The sequence below is a fragment of the Lepidochelys olivacea genome, assembly GCF_965140295.1.
Source record: "Lepidochelys olivacea isolate rLepOli2 genome assembly, chromosome: 9".
In the NCBI taxonomy this organism is placed as follows: domain Eukaryota; kingdom Metazoa; phylum Chordata; order Testudines; family Cheloniidae; genus Lepidochelys; species Lepidochelys olivacea.
The window spans coordinates 15,481,269-15,501,035 of record NC_140419.1 but is presented as its reverse complement, the minus strand read 5'-3'; the positions used below and the strand labels follow the sequence as shown (position 1 = coordinate 15,501,035).

The following is a 19,767-nucleotide window of genomic DNA, read 5'->3' as shown; positions in this document are numbered from 1 at the left end:
GTGAATAAATAGCCCATGGTATGCCAGCTGAAAATGGTGAAAAACTTACTTTTAACTACTGGATTTTGGGGGAGAAATTATCTTTTGTTTTCCTGTTAGGTACACTTTGTTCCTATGTTTTGTCTTTCTATTTTTCCTCATTAACCATGCTGTACTGTTGTGATTCCATCCTCCCTCCCTACCGGCCACTCCACACCCCCAAGCAATTTGGCAGACTTGTTAAGGAGTGTTCGTTTACGCATGCATCACTGACATACTTAGCCATCTTACTGAATATTTCTTTTAATAGGATAACTTATTTTAAGTTTGGCTTATAAGCATCTATGGAAATAAAAACATTGCAGTTGCAATTTGTAAACCATGTCAAGGGAAAGACCTTTCTGAATGAAAACAGAAATGCATATGAAAATATCTCTGAGGATTGAGCTTTGTGTGTTTTGAAGCAAAGGGCTCAGTCCAGCTGTCCTTGAGCTACCAGTAGAAGTTTTACCAGAGTAAGGACCTGCAAAATTGGGCTCAGTGTTCCAGAGCTCACAAATATTTATAAATATTTATGTGTGTAATTTAACCATTGAAAGTCCTGAATAGATTATGCTTCTTTCTTACTTTTTAAGACTATGGAGTTTTGCCTGAGTAAGAAGGAATGCAGATCTGATACTACGCCAGCTAAAATAATTATAAAGCCTCCCCATTCATTTCAATGCTCAAAAGCAGGCTCATAGAGAGGAAGGATGGTCTAGTCTTAGCCTGAGATTTGGGAGATATGGGTTCAAGTACACCTCCATTACAGACTTTCCTGTGCCTCCGTTTCCCAGCTGTAAAATGGGAATAAAGGTGTCTCACAGAACTGTTGTGAGGATAAATGAAAGGGTCCTGTGCTTAGATACTTAGGCAATGGGGACCATATTAATACCTTAGATAAAGTAGAATTTTGAGTCTAATCATGCAGTTTTGCCTTCGTAAGGACTGAAGGATCAGGTTAGTCACTGTCAAACTAGAAATAATACCTTATTCTACCACAAAATATTTAATTCAGCTTAATCTAGGCTATAATATTAGACATGAATCCTATTTTTCACTCTGTTCTTTCTCCTTTCTAGAAATGGAAGAGTTTATATTTGCTGTCCTAGCTGTTAGACATTGCTTTTCACAAGAATGGGTACATTGCGTTAATTTTATGAGAACTTGTATATCAAACTCTTCTCATGTCAGGCTGCTTAAGAATAATTCAGAAGTGATTTTCCAGCTTGCAAATAGAATACTATACAAATTATTCCATTACCAAACCGAAAATAACATCCTTTTCAGCATATTTATTTTCCTGGGTCAAGAACATTTTAAAATATGATCGGTTATTGAAGGTCCTATAAGAGTTTCTAAATTTGCCTGATCTGAAAAATTGTTTCCTGAATCTAATTGAAAAGAGCCAGTGGGAAAATACAAAAATGGATACAAGTGATAGAGAGGTCTGATGCCAAGACTAGAAGCATTAGGTAATGTCCTCCAAATTTACTGTTTACATTTTCCAAATATTTGTTTTAAAATTATGATTGGTTCATTTGAAAGTAGACCTAAAAAACCCTCCATTGTTTCAGCATTTTTAAGTTTACCTTAGGAATCACTATTGAAGGCTGGGTAAGAGTGACTTTATGAATGGTTTTTAACACAAATATTTCAATGTAAAGTCTTAAATAAAAATAACTTATGTGTGTATATAGATGTTTATAGTGATTGTTTCACTGTTTCCTTGTTCTTATGTATCTTATGTCGTATGTATCTGTTGCCTGTAGTCTTAGACTTAGAGTGAAAGCTGTTTGGGCTAGCTTTGTTATATGTAGAGCTGGGTGAAATTTTTTCAGTAAATAGAAATTTTATTGAAAAATGCATTTTTCAGGACTCCAAAACTATTCACAACTTTGGTTCTAATTTAGCAAATAGTTTCAGCAGAAAAAAAAAGTAGAAATGTCAAAACATTTTGGTTTTACATTTTTTAAATGAACCATTTCTAAATGAAATGTTGTTTTTAAAATGTCGACATTTTAACCCTTTCATTTAATCTGAGTAAATGTTTTGCTATTTGTTGTTTTGTCAAGGAAACCTCAAAACTAACCAAATTGATTTGGGATTTTTCAGTTCGGCCACCAAACCAAAATATGAATTATTTGCTTAGCTGCAGTTATGTACTTGTACAGTGCCTTCCACAATGTGCCCCTAGCCTTTAGGCACCACTTTAATCCAAATAATAAATAACAGTACCACAGAGAAAAAGAGAGACAGAGTGTAAATATTCCTTGAGTCTCACTGCCTCATTTGCACTCCACATGAAGGCCAGTGTAGTCTGGCCCATCGTATCAAGCTGTATGAACAGATAGATATACACACAGCCACATATGCCCAGCATTACACTGACAGTAGCAACTTGGCAAAGACTTACAAGTGATAGCATCAGTGAGGACTTGCCTGGCAAGTTTAATTTGGTAGAGTCAAACAAACCACCAGTTGTTGCTTTTCCGAGGCGTATGTTTGGGAAGATGCCTTTTATGTTGATTTGAGGCTGAATGCAGTTTTCACCATCCTTCTGATTTTCCTAGTTCATGAGTATATATATATGTGTGTACATACAACTTACATGCACACACCTCCATCGTTTAAAAGTAGGTTTAAGAAATGCAAGATGACGTTTACATGAAATTTCTAATGCTCTCATAATTTTTTCTTCAAAATATGATACTGTCATGGAGAAATGGTTGAAGCTTAAATGATTTGGAGACAGGTGGTTTGTTTTTGTTGAGGTTTGGTTTATTTACTGCAAAATGTAAAAGTAGTAGAACCTCTATTTATGAACTCATTGCTTTAAACTCCCTGCAAAAAGCTGATATTTATTAATTTAGGCACATATCACCATCCATATGTCATTACTAGATGATGAATTCTCAGCTTCCTATTGAAAATTATTTCCGCCTATTTTCACCTTGGAAAGCTATTAGGAGTTAATACAATGACTTTCGAAGCTGAAATAATGAGCATACAATGTGAAGTAAGAAAAAAGTCTGCATTAATTATGCTTCTCATAATACCAATAAAGTAGTCAGTCTGTTTCAATGTCTATGCTTTTTTCTTTTTCTTTTTCTTTAGCTTTTTTGACCTGCTTTGTCTTAATCGTACCATAGTTTTTGTATCTGTTAGTTACCTCCATTGCATCAACAAATGCAGAACGCTATTTGTGAATCTATGAACGTAGATTGTGAAAATGAAATTGAGTTTTTAAACGTTAAGGCCTGGTTCTGATCTCAGAGGTTTTACGTTAGTGTAATTTCATTCTCTTCAGTAGAGTTATTTCTGATTTACACTCATGTAACAGAGATCAGAATCAGAACCTTAAGACATAAAGAAACACTCCTTACTTGCACTTGTTTGGTCTGTAAGAAATCTTGAAGATCACTATAATGCTACTGCTACTTAGCACATTGAAAACTTTAACTTTATCTAACTAATCCTCAGAACACTGTTGTATGGGAGATAAGTAGTATCAGACCCATTTTGCAGAGCAACTAAATGCTGAGAGGAAAAATAACTTGTCTGAGGCAAATTAGTGCAAGAACTGGAAATAGTATTCTGAATTCCTGGCTCTTAGTTCAATGTTCAGTCCATTCAATAAACTATGCTGTTTCTATGATATAGGACTTTAAATGTAAAGATCTAATATGCAGTATGTGGCCTCTTAATTTAAACTGTAGTCCAGAAAATAGGGTGGAAAGAAATGGAAATAAAATGACATCTACACTTTTTCACTTCCTAATACTAAGTTGTCTAAGTTGAAATTAGAGGATCCAAAAAAGCGACCTTTAAAGAAATGCATCTTAAAAAGCAACAGAACAATCAGAAACCACACATTTTTAAAACAGTGAACGACAAACATGATTTGGAAACCAAAGTTCTTCTGGTACATCTTCCTGGCTTCTCTCTTGACCTCCCCTTAGTGGTTTACAAAATGGAACATTTATTTCAGCACAGGACAGAGTTAAAAACAGGAAAGGAAGAAAGTGAAATAAATAGCAATGGTTCTTTCTAATTTAGAACAATCAAGTGAGAGGCAATAAAGATGAAAATGAATTCCGACTACTTGATCTCTAAACACATTGCCACCTCGAAGAAATATTGTATATGAAAAGGCTCTGAGCCCTGACGTGTACAGAACACATACAAATCTAGATGAGGCCAATGAGCGTTCCAGGTATGCATCTGAGGGCAGAAAGTGACTCTCTTTTTTCAAACATGTTATTTTTATCCCATGAGTAATTCTACTCACAATGCCGCATGGGAGAATGGTGCATTTCAGCATTTTCAGTTAAAAGGTCTATGCTACCCTTAAGAATGTGCATAAGTTCTACTAAAGTCAGTGCACGTTGTGTGGGTATATGGAAAGCGGGACAGACTATTAGTTCTTTAGTAGGAATAAATATTCAAAATAAATTCTGCCAGCCAAAGCTAGACGCTCAGTAGGCTTTTCTTCCAAGTACAGAAGTAGAATAGTAGAACCAAAATGATTATGGAAAAGCACAAGACTGTCAAGGAAGAGACAGTGAATAATAGAGCACAGCTCAGAGAGCCAGGAAATACTGAGTTCTAATCCTAGCTCTGCTTTGGCTCCTTTTGTGACCTTTGGCTCACCTCATGACCTTTGTCAAGACATTTACCCTTTTCTGTCTGAATTCCCCTCTGTAAAATGTTAATTTTAATGTTAATACATGGCTAAGAGAGCATTGTGAGCATTTGTATGAGAGTTTTTCCAAAGCAAAAGATTTTGAACTTGAGCAGGGCCCTTCCTGCATGGCAGCTCGAGGCAGTAGAGGAGGCATAAGGTACCCCTTTAATCTCCTGTGCTGTACTACTGTTTCCTGCGCACGGGGGCAAGTGGACTCTGCAGAGCCACTCCATCTGCCTCTCACAAAGGTGGGCAATAACAGGAGGGGAGAAGGCTGGAGTCACCAATGTGCCCTGGGACACTAGCGTGCTGGGGAGCATACGCTGAGATGGGTATACTTTCACAGTTTACTTCCTCCCTGGAATAGTAGACAAAGTAGCATGACTCCCTAAATCATACACTCCCTCTCAGGCTTCTCAAGGGCAGCACAACAATGCTCTGCCCCTTGTATAACTCACTGTATTAATGCAATATGTTACATGTGGGGGGGTATTGCATCTGCATACTTTGCAGGCAAGACTTTCTCTTTACTGATGTATTTGTTAATGATTTTTTCCCTACATAGATTGACTATGATTTCCCTCTTGCTTTTTATAATGAAAGAGAGAAAATAAACTTCTAAGGCAAAGAAATCCTTTGAAGTTTTAATACTATGTTTTTTCCAAGTTCTTTAATCTAAGTAAGTGGCTATGTCAAGTGGAAAGATCCCATATAGCTGCTGCTTCTCTTATAGTAGGCAGAGGCAATGTTGTGAATGACTGTTTTTCTGCTAGTAGTTACTGGCTTCTTGGTGGCTTGTAGTTCTCAAAAGAAGCAACATCTCCTGTCAAGAATCTTTGCCCATGAGAAAATTAGACTGCTGTGCATAGCGTTTCCAAAGAAGGTAGCATCTGTCCAGCCATCTAAACGAGGACATTCTTTGTAAAATCATAATCATTTTGTTTGCCCACTAGGTTTTTCTCCTTTCCACTTTGATGTTAACAGATTTTTGAAGCATACATCTGCCCTGTCTGTGCCATTATTATTGCTTATATAGTGTATAGTTCAAGGATTTCCAAACTCTCTCCAAACATGAAGTTTCACATATTGCGATCGAAGGAGATGATCTTATCCCCAAATTATTAAACTGAGCCACAGAGAAGTAAATGATTGAAATGGTCATAGAAGCCAGGAGCCATTACTCTGGTGGAACAATCGGGTTCAGAAGCCTAACCCAATCACTGGGACATTCCCAGAAGAAAACCTGTAGGACTATATAGCTGATTTGTCTTCCTCTTACTCCCAAAGGTCACTTATTTTGATTCAGATGGCTCAGTAAGCTTTTGTCCATGAGCCAGGTTCTTGACTGAGCTCATAAATCAATCTTTAACTGTGAATATTTAAGCATACAAAGTTCAAAGGGGTCATGTAATATTGGAAGTTATGCCCATAATCTGTCTACGTACTACTAACATTTTTCTTGGCACTTGGTGTGAAAAATCTTATTCTCAGTAGTTTTCAGAGTATGAGAAACAGCTAGATTCTGGGGTTTCTGATATGATCATACCAGTTTCAAAACTCCCTTTGTGGGAAGAGCTATATCGATTAGAATAATACAGTGTCTTGGGACCAGGGTGTGGCGCCATTCACCACTTAGCTGGTGGTTCAAATCTGGTCATGGTCTGTAGTGACAAAAAGGTGTTACCCCATCTGATGATAGCTTTGCAGTAGCCTTCCCAACAATTCTCCAGGCTGTTTGTGTTTGTGAGGAAAAAGAGGAGCTCAATCTCAATATTGCATGTTTCATAATCACCATGTACCAGATTCTGCCACACTACCCACACTGAATAGTCTCTCTCTTTGCAAGGAGCCAACTGAAGAAATGTTACTATTGGCGTAGTGACTAACTACTCACCATGAGTAAGGCTGACCTTAAACTGGTAACAAAAATGAATGCATAAGTAGATTGGGATGCCCTTATTCACAGTGAGAAGTGCCTTATTGTTCATGCAGTCCCATTGGCTACAGTTGGACAGCTCATTGCATAGGTACTATTCAGTGTGAGTAAGGGTGTTGCAATGTGGCCCTGAGGTCCTGAAATTAAGCTGGATAATATAGCACATCTCTCCTTTCTGATCATTGCTCATTGTCGTCATTGCTGCTATGATGTAAAGATCGTAATAGAGCAGGAAAGAGTGGGTAGGTTAAAGAGCCCTTCACTTTGCCAAGACAAGATATAGACTATTGGGAGTGGACATATGAGCTACTAAATTGATGCTATACCAAATTTAACTCTGAAGGCCAAGAACAGCTTTGCCCTTTGGGGCTTTTTAGATAAAATGCCTTCTGAAAGCACATTACTTAAACCTGCTTTATTTTTGTTGTTTATTTTAGGATCAGGATCCAGGCTGTCAATGAAATTGGAGCTGGACCATTTAGCCACTTCATTACGGCAAAAACCAGGCCCTTACCACCCTTACCTCCTCGGTTAGAGTGTGCTGCAGCAGGCCCTCAGAGCCTAAAGTTGAAATGGGGAGACAGCAGCTCCAAACTGCATGCTGTCGATGACATGGTATATATCTTGCAGATAGAGGACAAAAACAAAAGGTAAGAGGTGCATGTTTCTGTTCTTAAATGTTCATGACAAACGAATGAATCATGATAAGATATTTATGTGAATGAATCACAGTAAGGAATTTTGTTGTTTTCCTTATTATTTTATACCTACAGGCATATAATCCAAGTTCTGTACATATAGTTTAGCCTGCATATAAATCTGTGTGATCTCACTGTTGTCATAAACCAGTTGAACTGCAAAAGTATTTTATAGTCCACATTTAGCAAATATCCTGATTTTTTTTTCCTCCCTATGAAAACCAGTCCGTGTGTTTCAAAATCATATCTAATTTGACCCCTTCTCTGGGGATATATCCTACAATGCAGAAAGTAATGTGATATTGCACCAAAAGTGGCATTCGCATGATACTGACATGGCAATTAAGAAACTAGTCACAAGGATAACAAGTACATGAATGACAAGATAGGGGGGTGCCTTAGTCTGTAAGTGTTTCTGTGAGGCATCTAGAATATTTCTGGACACTAGAAAAATAATATAAATGTATCGGGTTGATAACTGCACATTGATTGCAAAATAAGAATGCATGGGCCTCATCCAGTATTGTTGGCTTACAAAAAACTCTTTGAAGCTTTGGGTATGCAAGAAATGCAGAATCAGGCCTTATACAGTATGTGCTTCACAAGCAGCTTTTCCTGACAAATGGAATGGATAAAGTGGGTTCTGCAGTGGTGGAAAGATATAAGACAGGGTGAGGGGAAAGACAACACACAGGTGCACTATAATAGTGGGCTCTCTTTAATGAATAAATTTAACAACATGCAGATTGGCCACAGCTAGCTCATGATTTATTAATTACATCTGGCCTTCAACCAGTTTAATCAGAAAAATAATTGACATCTAAAGCAGATAATCCTTGTACAGCTTCACACAGAGGTCCTGATCCTTAGCTGATATAAACTGGCACACTCCATTAACTTCAATGAGCTATGCTTATTTTTGCCCACTGAAGATCTTGCTCAGAAGCTCAAATTGGAAGTAATAAGACCACTATGAAAGTGACCACCCTCTCTACCATTTTGGGGATCACCCAGACCAATAAGGGGTTCTGTACCACCTGCCTTGCAGCTCTGGGTGTCTTAATGCTATGCTGTTCTGGTTCAGCGCTCTGACACCAATGATCAGCCTACAAGCATAAGGTCCCATCCTGGCTTCCACCAGCTTAGTTTCTTCTTGCAGGGTGACCTCAGCAATCTCTTCTGTTCCCAAATCCAGCTCCCCGAGTTCTTAACTACCAGACTTTTCCCCTCTAGTTCATCACTCCTGAAGGCATCAAACCTGCCCTCAATTATTAGTTCACTTTTAGCACACAAACTCCACACAGTTTGCGCAACAGATACCTTCTTGAGCTAAAAATAAACAAAAAATGTATTAATAGAAAATTCATAGATGCAAGGATGAAATACAAAAGAAAAGTAAACACAGGTTACACAGAAAATAAACATAAAGACACAATCGCGGGCTTTACACTTCTATATTAGCTAAATTCCCTTTTCTAAAACAAGTTACCAATTGCCTCTGAAGAATTTCTCAGCAGGTCCTCTGTCCTAGAAGGGATCCAGTGCTTCATGGATAGCACCCCACTTAGATACCTGGCCTTCAGTTTCTGGATAGCCTTCACGTCAAAAACCCTTTCCCTTTTAACAGTGTTAGCATTCTTTTTTTCCTTTTTCTGAGACTATGGTAATTCATGGTTAAGCAGAGCAGGGCGGGGGTTCCAGACTGGGGTTTTCTTTCCCGTTTCATTTTGTTTCAGTGTTTTCCCTTTAACTTTAATGGTCCACCATTGTCTCTTCATGACTGGACAATGCCATGTGCTTAGAGCCAGTGTCATGTAAACCCCTCATCTGAAAGGTGCTTGCTCTGCTTGATTGCCACACCACACTGCTATGAAGTGATGCTCTAGTTGCACTAAAGTTTACTCCTGCACCAAAAAATTAAAAATTCTGCAAAATTCTGCATATTTTATTTGTCAAAATAATGCAGTATAATCACACCAGTTCGAATAACTATTCAGCATTTCCTAAAGGCATGAAAGTTAAATTACAAACACTTGGTAACTAATACCCTGTATTCCAGTTATCCTGGATTTTCGTGTAAATTATATTACAGAACATCAAACAGCAAAAAAAAAAAAAAAGTAAAATATCATTTTAAATTGCTCAGACTTTCACACATAAAAGTCATGCAGTTTTGCTAATCATTGTCCTGGACCTGGCTGGATACTTTGGGAAGTGCGTGCTTCTGATTGTCCTGACATTTTATTGACTGCTCGGTAAATGTTTTATTTGGCCTCAAAGTCTTTTTATTTAAACGGGTAAGTAAAATAAATCCTGAGCTGTAATCTAACCCCATTGTGCCACTTTGGCACAGGAAAAAAGTGAGAAAGCACATAGATCTTCCTAGCTGATTCCCTTACTGTCATTTATAAGGCTTTACATCACTCTGGCAATTTAGGGGCCTTAAAACTTTTACAGGCTTTATGCTCCTGGGGGAATTGACTGAGAATGGGAACAGTTAACTAACAACAGGAACATTAACAATGTTACTACGTAGGTAGGCTGCTACATTTCTGCCTCAGAGAATGAGATCAATTAACAAGCAGGCAGGCTGCTACGTTTCTGCCTCAGGGAAAGAGCCTTCCTCGTGCATAATAATAAGACCTACCCATCCACGCCCCCGGCAAGCCACTGTACCAAGCGAGAGGGACAGAGTTTCTCTTGCTTGTTAGCAGGCACGCACATCCAACCCCGCCTTCCCCCGCAGTGATTTAATCATAGAATATCAGGGTTGGAAGGGACCTCAGGAGGTCATCTAGTCTAACGCCCTGCTCAAAGCAGGACCAACACCAACTAAATCATCCCAGCCAGGGCTTTGTCAAGCCTGACCTTAAAAACTTCTAAGGAAGGAGATTCCACCACCTCCCTAGGTAACGCATTCCAGTGTTTCACCACCCTCGTAGTGAAAAAGTTTTTCCTAATATCCAATCTAAACCTCCCCCACTGCAACTTGAGACCATTACTCCTTGTTCTGTCATCTGCTACCACTGAGAACAGTCTAGAGCCATCCTCTTTAGAACCCCCTTTCACGTAGTTGAAAGCAGCTATCAAATCCCCCCTCATTCTTCTCTTCCGCAGACTAAACATCCCCAGTTCCCTCAGCCTCTCCTCATAAGTCATGTGTTCCAGTCCCCTAATCATTTTTGTTGCCCTCCGCTGGACTCTTTCCAATTTTTCCACATCCTTCTTGTAGTGCGGAGCCCAAAACTGGACACAGTACTCCAGATGAGGCCTCACCAGTGTCGAACAGAGGGGAATGATCACATCTCTTGATCTGCTGGCAATGCCCCTACTTATACATCCCAAAATGCCACTGGCCTTCTTGGCAACAAGGGCACACTGTTGACTCATATCCGGCTTCTCGTCCACTGTAACCCCTAGGTCCTTTTCTGCAGAACTGCTGCCTAGCCATTCGGTCCCTAGTCTTTAGCAGTGCATTGGATTCTTCCGTCCTAAGTGCAGGACTCTGCACTTGTCCTTGTTGAACCTCATCAGATTTCTTTTGGCCCAATCCTCCAATTTGTCTAGGTCCCTCTGTATCCTATCCCTCCCCTCCAGCGTATCTACCTATCCTTCCAGTTTAGTGTCATCTGCAAACTTACTGAGGGTGCAATCCACACCATCCTCCGGATCATTTATGAAGATATTGAACAAAACCGGCACCAGGACCGACCCTTGGGGCACTCCACTTGATACCGGCTGCCAACTAGACATGGAGCCATTGATCACTACCCATTGAACCCAACAATCTAGCCAGCTTTCTATCCACCTTATAGTCCATTCATCCAGCCCATACTTCTTTAACTTGGTGGCAAGAATACTGTGGGAGACAGTGTCAAAAGCTTTGCTAAAGTCAAGGAACAACACGTCCACTGCTTTTGCATCTCTGAGGCTGCTCCAGGCACACTGGAACAGACGCACTGTCTGGGCTGCCGGGGAAGAGGCACGTGTGCCCCCATAGATTTCTTTTGCATTTTTCTATGCAGGGGAACACAGAAATATGTGGGCCATATGAATTTTGCGCCCCCAGAGAAGCACAGAATTCTGTCAGGAGTAAAAGTTACAATTACAATGTTTTAAATATATATCCATGCATACGTTCATAAGCATAACCTGTATACATACAGTATCTCCTAATAACTATCAAGTGTAGGACATTACAAGCTTTTATACAAGACCTTGTTTGACATATTTATACACAATAACATTGTCTAGAACCAGTTGATTCAATTGCTTATTTTGCAGAGTTCTCACCTGCTGTTCTCCCATTGGGGTGTCTGATTCTCAGACTCACCTCCCAGATCTACTCTCTTTATGGCAACATGGTGCTAAATAAGCAACAAGAGGCATTCAATTAATCTAAATTCCCACTTGAAATAATAAGTGACAAAACAGCAGCTTCACAGCACAGTGACACTTGGCAGGAGCCCATTACCTGCAGTCACATACGATATAAAGAAACTTACTTCAAAAAAGCTTCTTCTGTTTGCCTTCACCCAACACTGAAGGTGATAAGATGATAAACCTTTAACTTGCTCTAAATCTGATTATACACAGGAGAAATAACTTGCCTTATTATTTTATTTTATTGGACCAACAGAAGTTGGTCTAATAAAAGATTACTTCACCCACCTTGTCTTTGTAAGAATAAAACATATTACTCAGGGAGTCAGGAGAGTGAGCAGCTAGATTGATTTTCATAATAGCTCCTATCACTTCTGCCCAGACCTCTTCCACTGCAAATGGTCCCTAAATACTATTCTGTGATTCTGTGCTGTGATTCTGTAAGCTCTCACAAGCTTGGGTTACAGTATAGCTTGTGTTACAGTATAGCTTGCATGGGGGACCTCCAAGATGCAGCAGGAATTATTCAAGCTTTGTCTGCACTGGAGAAAGCTACACTGATTGTTTTCCCTCAGTTAATTGAAATTTACCTCGTGTCCATGCACAAAAGTGCGTCAATTGATTTTTGGGAGGCAGTAATTAGCTTGATTCACCCCTGATAGCTATAGGACTAAGTCCTCAGGCCAGATCAGTTTTGTGCCAGCATGGATGCAACATACCCGTACAATCACTGCAATGTCAGCTATGAAAGCTTATTTCTCTCACCAATAGATGTTGGTCCAATAAAAGATATTACCTCACTCACCTTATCTATCTACATAAGTATAGTCAGCCAATGCCCTTTAGTGTGTCTTGGTCATTAAGTATAGTTCTTAGCTTTTCTATAGCAATAATGAAGCTTAACAGTTAACTTGTTTTGGAGTAAATGCTTCACTGATTTCAAGACATGATGAAACAAGATACTTGGAACTCTTTCGGCACTGATGAATGTAGTGGTTTAAAAAGGTGTGCACATCACAAATGTACCTGCCACATTTCTCATTTGTTCTTCATTATGTGACATTTAGGAAGATCAGATTAGCATCTTTTGTCTTCTCTGTTTTGTGCAGCCTTCAGTGGAAATGAAGAAAAGTCTGTTTTTGGCAAGCACAGTACATTGCGAACATTGGGAGCACTTGGCTTTTATGTAAGGCCAACTTTATAGCTTTTAATGAGAGGACAGATGTTGCAGTGGTTTGGGTTAAAACTTCAATTAGATTGATGGGTATTAAAGCACCCTCCCTTGTAAGGATATAGCCTCTACCTAGATAAAGGGATTCTGTGAACATGCCCTGGATTTTTTGCTGAGTATTGTTTTGGGTAAAGTTGTGGGTTGGGAGGGAGGGAAAACTGACATATCCAGAAACTGAAAACAGGCAAGAACAGAGAGAGAGGCTGAGGTAAAATCAAGAAAGTCAAGCAGTAACCTGTGAGCACAGTGTATGACCCTGGAAAAAGCTAGAAAGAGATCTTTTGGGTTGGTATTGACTAAAGAGGATTGTATCTGTAAGTTAAGAAACTGCTCCTTTTGTTCTTGGTTCCTTCTGAGTTGGAGAAGGAGGACTTTGTATTAAGGTTGCCAACTTTCTAATCACACAAAACCAAACACCCTGCCTGAGGCCCTGCCACAGCCTTGCCCCTTCTTTGACGCTCTACCCGCCAGTCACTCCATCCCCCTCCCTCCGTCGCTCACCCTCCACCACTCTCACTCACTTTCACTGGGCTGGGGCAGGGGTTTCAGGTGCAGGAGGGGATGAGGGCTCCAGCTGGGGCGGGGGGGGAGGTGGGCTCTGGGGTGGGTCCAGAAATGAGGGGTTCAGGGTGCGGGAAGGAGATCTGGGCTTGGGCAGGGAGTTGGGGTGTGGGAGGGGGTAAGGGCTCCGGCTGGGGGCTGTTCTGGGGTGGGGCCGGAGATGAGGGTTTTGCACTGCAGGAGGGGGCTCCAGGCTGGGGCTGAGGGGTTCGGCGTGCGGGAAGGGGGTTCAGGGAACTTTGTATGTTCTTTGTAAATAAACAAGATGGCATCAAAGAAAATACCAGACTGCATTAATTTCCACTTCCAACTAGAACATCTCCAGGGTCCTGAATAGGGTGACCAGATTTCCCAATTTTTAGTTCTTTGTCCTGCGTCCCGACCGATGCATGGATGGGACACCATTTGTCGTGATATTGTGGCTTTGGCCGCTCCAGCGGTTTTTTGTTTTGTTTTGCTTCCCCCATGTGTCCCGATATTTTGTCCGTTTCATCTGGTCACCCGAGTCCTGAACTTTGACTAGTTGCTGAGGTCAAAAAGGGTTAACATCCCCTGTACTGGTGGCTCAAAATACTTACAAGACCTAGTCCTGAAATGACCAAATAAACAAATCCATTAATTGCAGATTACTTTCAGTTATTTCTATGTTTATTTTAGCAATGATAAATACAGTAATAAAAATGTATTTTATAACTTTGTGCAGATAGATAAATCCACTAGAATATGAAATGAACATTAGGAATAATTTATACATATGTTTTAAAAGAAAGTCATTGGCAAGCATGGTGTGACAGAGTGCTGGGCAACAGCAACTTATTCAGTACTCTGGTTGCTTCAGCTCCAATTAGTTGCTCTGGAGCAATGGTTTTCAACCCGATCTCCTTAACAGAGGTTAAGGATCCCTTGGATCCCTCCACTCCTGAATGCCAGGGAGAAGAAGCCTAGGTGTGGTTTGGAGGGTTGGGAGAGCCCAGGGCCCCATGTAATCAGGGAGATACGGGGAGACTACACACTCCACCACAAGTAAGAAGGGAGAGAATGGGGAATGCAGCTCCCAGGATGCCCATGGTGTGAAGACTTGTGGGCTGAAACAGCTGTGGGGACAACCTACCCCCCCCCCCGTGGCTTCTGTGAGAAAAGAGGGGAGAATGAGCAGACCCCACAAGAGGGACTTGAATGATTACCCTAGGGAGGAGGGAGATCCCCACAGGGTAAGTGAGGAAGAGCATGGGGGAAGAAAAAAACCTTTCTGTCAGGTAAGGGAGTAGGGGATAGGTGTGTGATGGAGTGCTGGGCAACAGCAGCTGATCCAGCACTCTGGTCACTGCAACTCCAATTAGTTGCTCTAGAGTAGTCTTGATTAAGAAGAGCTGTGCCTAATTGATTAATTGGGATGGGCTGAGGAGAGCTGAGAGGCCCAGTAGCCCATTAGGCTGAAGATAGGAAGGATGTGCAAAGGTGTGGGGAGAGGGTGCAGGCTTTCAGAGTCAGAGCCCAGAGGAGAAGATCCCTTCTGTCTCTCCCCTCCTTGGCCAAAGCAGCTAAGGACTGTATGTTGTTGTAAATATGGGGCAGCACAAGTATGTAAAGGTAGTGGGGGAACACTGTGAAATAAACCACAAGAAGGTCTCTAAGTTGTTTGTGACTCGAAAAGAAACAGGAGCAGGACCCCCAACCTATCATAGATGGGTAATAAGTAGGGTCCTACCAAATTCACGATCAATTTTGGTCTATTTCACGGTGACAGGATTTTAAAAAATGTAAATTTCACAGTTTCAGACACTTAAATCTGAAATGTCACGGTGTTATAACTGGGGGAATCCCAAACGAAAGGGGTTTATGTGAGGGTCACACGGCTATTCTGGGGGGGTTGTGGTATTGCCACCCTTACTTCTGTGCTATTCCTGGCAGCTGAGCTGCCTTCAGAGCTGGGTGCCCACACACCCACAGCCAGCCGAAGGCCCCTTTATCTCCTGAGCACCAGGGCACTGGGCCTGGAACTGGGGAGGGGCAGGGCTGGGGGTGCCCTGGCCAAGCGCACCTACCAAATGCCAGGCTCCAGCTGCAGGTCCTGGAGGGGCTATTGAGGGATGGGACTTCCTCTTCCCCTGCAGGGGCCACTCCTGGGGGCAGGTAAGACCCAGGTCCAGGAACCTCCCGCGGCTGCCCTGAAGGCAGCACCACTGCCCGCAGCGGTGCAGAAATAAGGGGGGCATGGTATGGTATTTTGCCACTTTTACTTTTGTGCTGCTGCTGGCTATAGCACTGCCTTCAGAGCTGGGCAGTCAGCCAGCGTCCACCATTCTCCAGCCGCCGAGCTCTGATGGCAGCACTGAAGGAAAAGTGGCAACGCAACCCCCCCCCCCCACAATAGCCTTGTGACCCCCCCCACAGCTTCCTTTTTGGATTGGGACCCCCAGTTTGAGAAATGCTGGCCTCCCCCTATGAAATCTGAATGATATAAGGTAAAAGTACACAAAAGACCAGATTTCACAATCTGTGACGGGTTTTGCATGGCCGTGAATTTGGTAGGGCCCTAGTAATAAGTAATGCTTTTTAAAAGTCTGCATTTCGAGTTTTCAGCTAAAATGCCAGTGACTATTCTCAGAAGGCCAAATGAACCAATCAGACTGTAAGGGCTAGTCTACACAGGAAGATTGGCTGGAATTACTATTGTAGAATAACTATTCCAGAATAGCTCCTCATGTAGATACTCTTATTCTGGAATAGCTATTGTTCTTTAAATTTACACCCGAATTTATTCTGGAATAACTTCCCCATGTAGATAAGCACTAAGATAAGAAGTTAAACTGTAATACTTTCACTGTAAACTATATATACATAAATGGCTAAGTAGAACACTATTAATAGTAGTAGTTTGCTTTAAAAATATACAAAGATGATTTGTGTGTTTATTGAACCATTACAAACATTTTACTAGACTGTAGGTATTTGCACTGTTCAAGGGCTATATAATCTTTAACAAATGGAAAATGCATAATTTATCCAAAAAAATAGCATTCACCTAACCTCTGTAAACAGTGCTTATGCAATGACAACACATGTTATTTGCACTGTGTGCCTCTCTTGGTATGGAGCCTGGATTTACATGCCCTGTGTTTCCCACAAGAGATACATGCTCCATCATGGAAATTAGAGTCTGTGGATGAAATCCTGACTCTCCTAAAGTCATTTGGAGTTTTGCCATTGACTTCATTGGGTCTGGAACTTCACCCTATGGCTTTCTTATGATGCTGCATCATACCTAACTTTAAACATTAGTAAAATGCTTCAGCAAGACTTGCAAACAAAAGAGCCATTGTAATTTTTTTATTCCACCTAACCAAAACTCTGTTTAAAGTAGCAATCTGTTACTCAGAGAGTAGACAGACCATGTGGTATGTGGGTCACTCCCCACCTTTGTTAATAGTAATTACTAAACACTAGAGTCATTTCAGAAGATAAAACCCATATGATTATCCCATCCTCCGTGGATCCCATCCATCCTTACTGGAAAAAATTTCAAAATGTGAGGCATGCTTCCTGGGAGCACAGAAGAATCCCTAGTAGATCTAGAGAGACTTCTCAGTTGTTCTCTAGAGTTTCTAGCTGTTAAATTTATGAAGAAAATATTCCAAATATGAAGGAAGTGTAAATGATAAAGAGGTATCTGCCTGAGTTTGCAGAGAGTCTGAGTAACTCTGAGATGTGAACTTCCCAGTTCATTTCAGTGGTTGCCAACTCAGATGCCAGAGACACTTTCAGTTTCATGATTGTAAGTATTTCACTGTTCGTTAAAACATGTAAGAAAGAAGAGAAAGTATCATAAAGATTTACACTAATGTGTCCTACAGTGGAGGTGACGTGAAGGACTAGAAAGAAGGGAGATGTTAAACACCTACACATCTTAATTTATATAGCAGAAAGCAGGGCTGCAACTGTGATCATTTTTCTGAAGAGGGCCTCGGTTTTCAGAAGTTTAGGAAACATGTCTTGCCATATTGAAGATACATGCATTTCTTCAGAATTGTTATAACATTCTGCCATGAGGTCACTTTCTGATTTCTCGCTCTATCTTAGACAATGAGAACAAAGTTTCACTGACTTTGTGCAAATTGAGTTTAAAATAAGTATATCTGTCCCATGTGTCCAACACATTCTCTGAGTAGAAAAGGCTGCACCCTTATAAGTGTTGTGGTCGGGTTTAAGTAGCATAGTCCCTAGTGAAGGAACAGAACTATGATATCCCATTCTTCTAAGAAATGGTCAGTTTTCTTCTACAGCATGTCAGCTTTAAAATAAAATCTGTGTTCACTACCCATAATGTACATGAGAGAAAGAATAGAAATACTGTAGAAATAGACCCAGATAGATGCATTGCTAAACATTTCTCCCTTTGTCTGATCACTAACATAAATTTTGTAGTTACTGCAGGTGTCAAGCGGTTGAATTAGAAAATTGTTCACTCTCTTAATTTAACTAAGACAATTTACACCCAGTCTAGCCACAATTATGATTTACATCTGGCCTACTGAGTTGTAAAATGTATTCAAAATATAATAATAGCTAAATGAACATTAGTGCAAAAAATGCATGGAAGATTCTCAGGGTGGAAAAGAAGATGATAAAAGGAAATTCACAATTAAGACTGAGACATATGCGTGCTCCTGTTTAGTCTCCAGTACCTAAACTTGACAGGAAGTCAACATTCAGAAAGTCTTTAAGGTCTCAGGCATCCTGTTCTACTTCTGTACTTGTCTGTTGTACAGATGGCTGTTGTTATATGACATACTGGTACATATTTGTTAGGACAGCGTCCAAAGCCTCCAATCAGGATTGGGGCCCCTTTCTGTTGATGCTGTCCAAACACAGAAAAGATGAGATCCCTGCCCTGAAGGTCTTAAAATCTGAGGAATATTTAGATACATTTCACCTCTATTTCCCTTCTTTTCTTGCTTTTAGTCACTACTTTAATATTGTTTTAGTGGATGTGAGTCATTTACACATGTCTTACCTGATGAGACAAAGGGAGGGGAGAGGGATAAGTGTGTTAGACGTCTAAGGTAAAATATTCTCTATATTAGGATTCTTCTGAGGTGCAGGATTATCTACTTCCCCGGTGGGAGTCTCAAAGAATTCCTAATTTAATAAATTTTTCTCACTGAGCTAAGTAAAATTGAACACACAGGATCAAATTCTGCTTTCCGTCTCACTGGTGAGCATCTTTAATAACTCCAGTGACTTCAGTGATGTAACTTTGGGCTTGTCTACGCTTACCAGGGGATTGACATGCAGCGATCAATGCATCGACGGTCGATTTAGTGGGTCTAGTGAAGACCTGCTAAATCGACCGCAGATTGCTCTCCCGTCGACTCCTATACTCCATCTGAATGAGAAGCACAAGGGGAGTCAACGGGAAAGCATCTCCCATCGACATAGTGTAGTGTGGACCCCGCGGTAAGTAGATCTAAGTACATCGACCTCAGCTATGTGTAATTTAGATCGATCTCCCCCCATAGTGTAGACAAGGATTTAGTGTGCTGGTATAACCAAGTATAAATAAGAATAGAGTCTAGCCCACAGTCTGCTGCAACATAATAAAAGATGGTTTCTGTGCATCTGCAGTAGCCACATTTGAAAGATAATATCTTGTCCATTTCAAAACAAATTTTTATTCAGAATACCTACTAGCTCCAGATCAGAGTGAGTGGCAAATAGTTCCCTAATGTGTCTCTATTTTAGTTAGTTCTAGCTTCACTCTGCGAGGTTGGTATGCTAGAAAACAACTTAGCTTTCTGAATTAGCTTGTCTATATGTACTATGGAGCACCATAATTTCAGTCAACAATTATGAACGTGGCATCAAATGAGATTTAATTACAAGGATTATAGAACTATCAGTTACTATTATGCTAGGAAAATAACTAACAGTACTGAGAATGACATGAAAATTCACATATGTATGTGATGAGTCATTGATGCTATCAAATGTTAGTGAAATAAAAGACAGTGTAGTAAGTCTGTTGTAACTTATTTCTGTTGTTATTAATTCTTGTATGGCCAATATAGACCAGGTTATTGTTGACCTAATTGACCTGTTATCTCTAAAGGTAATAGTGTTGGTGTAGTATACTTAGATTGTGTAGAACATTTGACTTGGTACAGCATGACATATCAGTTAAAAAACTGTATATGATATAAAATTGGACACATTAAATGGATTAAAAACTGGCTAACCTATAGGTCTCAAAATA

General features: G+C 40.5%; 1 protein-coding gene across 1 annotated transcript in view; it reads left to right on the top strand.

Annotated features, from left to right (window-relative positions):
- The window catches only part of FNDC3B (fibronectin type III domain containing 3B), a 354,613-nt gene that overhangs the window by 295,422 nt on the left and 39,424 nt on the right, over nt 1-19,767 (top strand). The window contains exon 23 of the mRNA XM_084638683.1: nt 7,079-7,291. Within this exon, the coding sequence (XP_084494809.1) occupies nt 7,079-7,291 (213 nt within the window). The remainder of the gene's footprint in view (nt 1-7,078; nt 7,292-19,767) is intronic.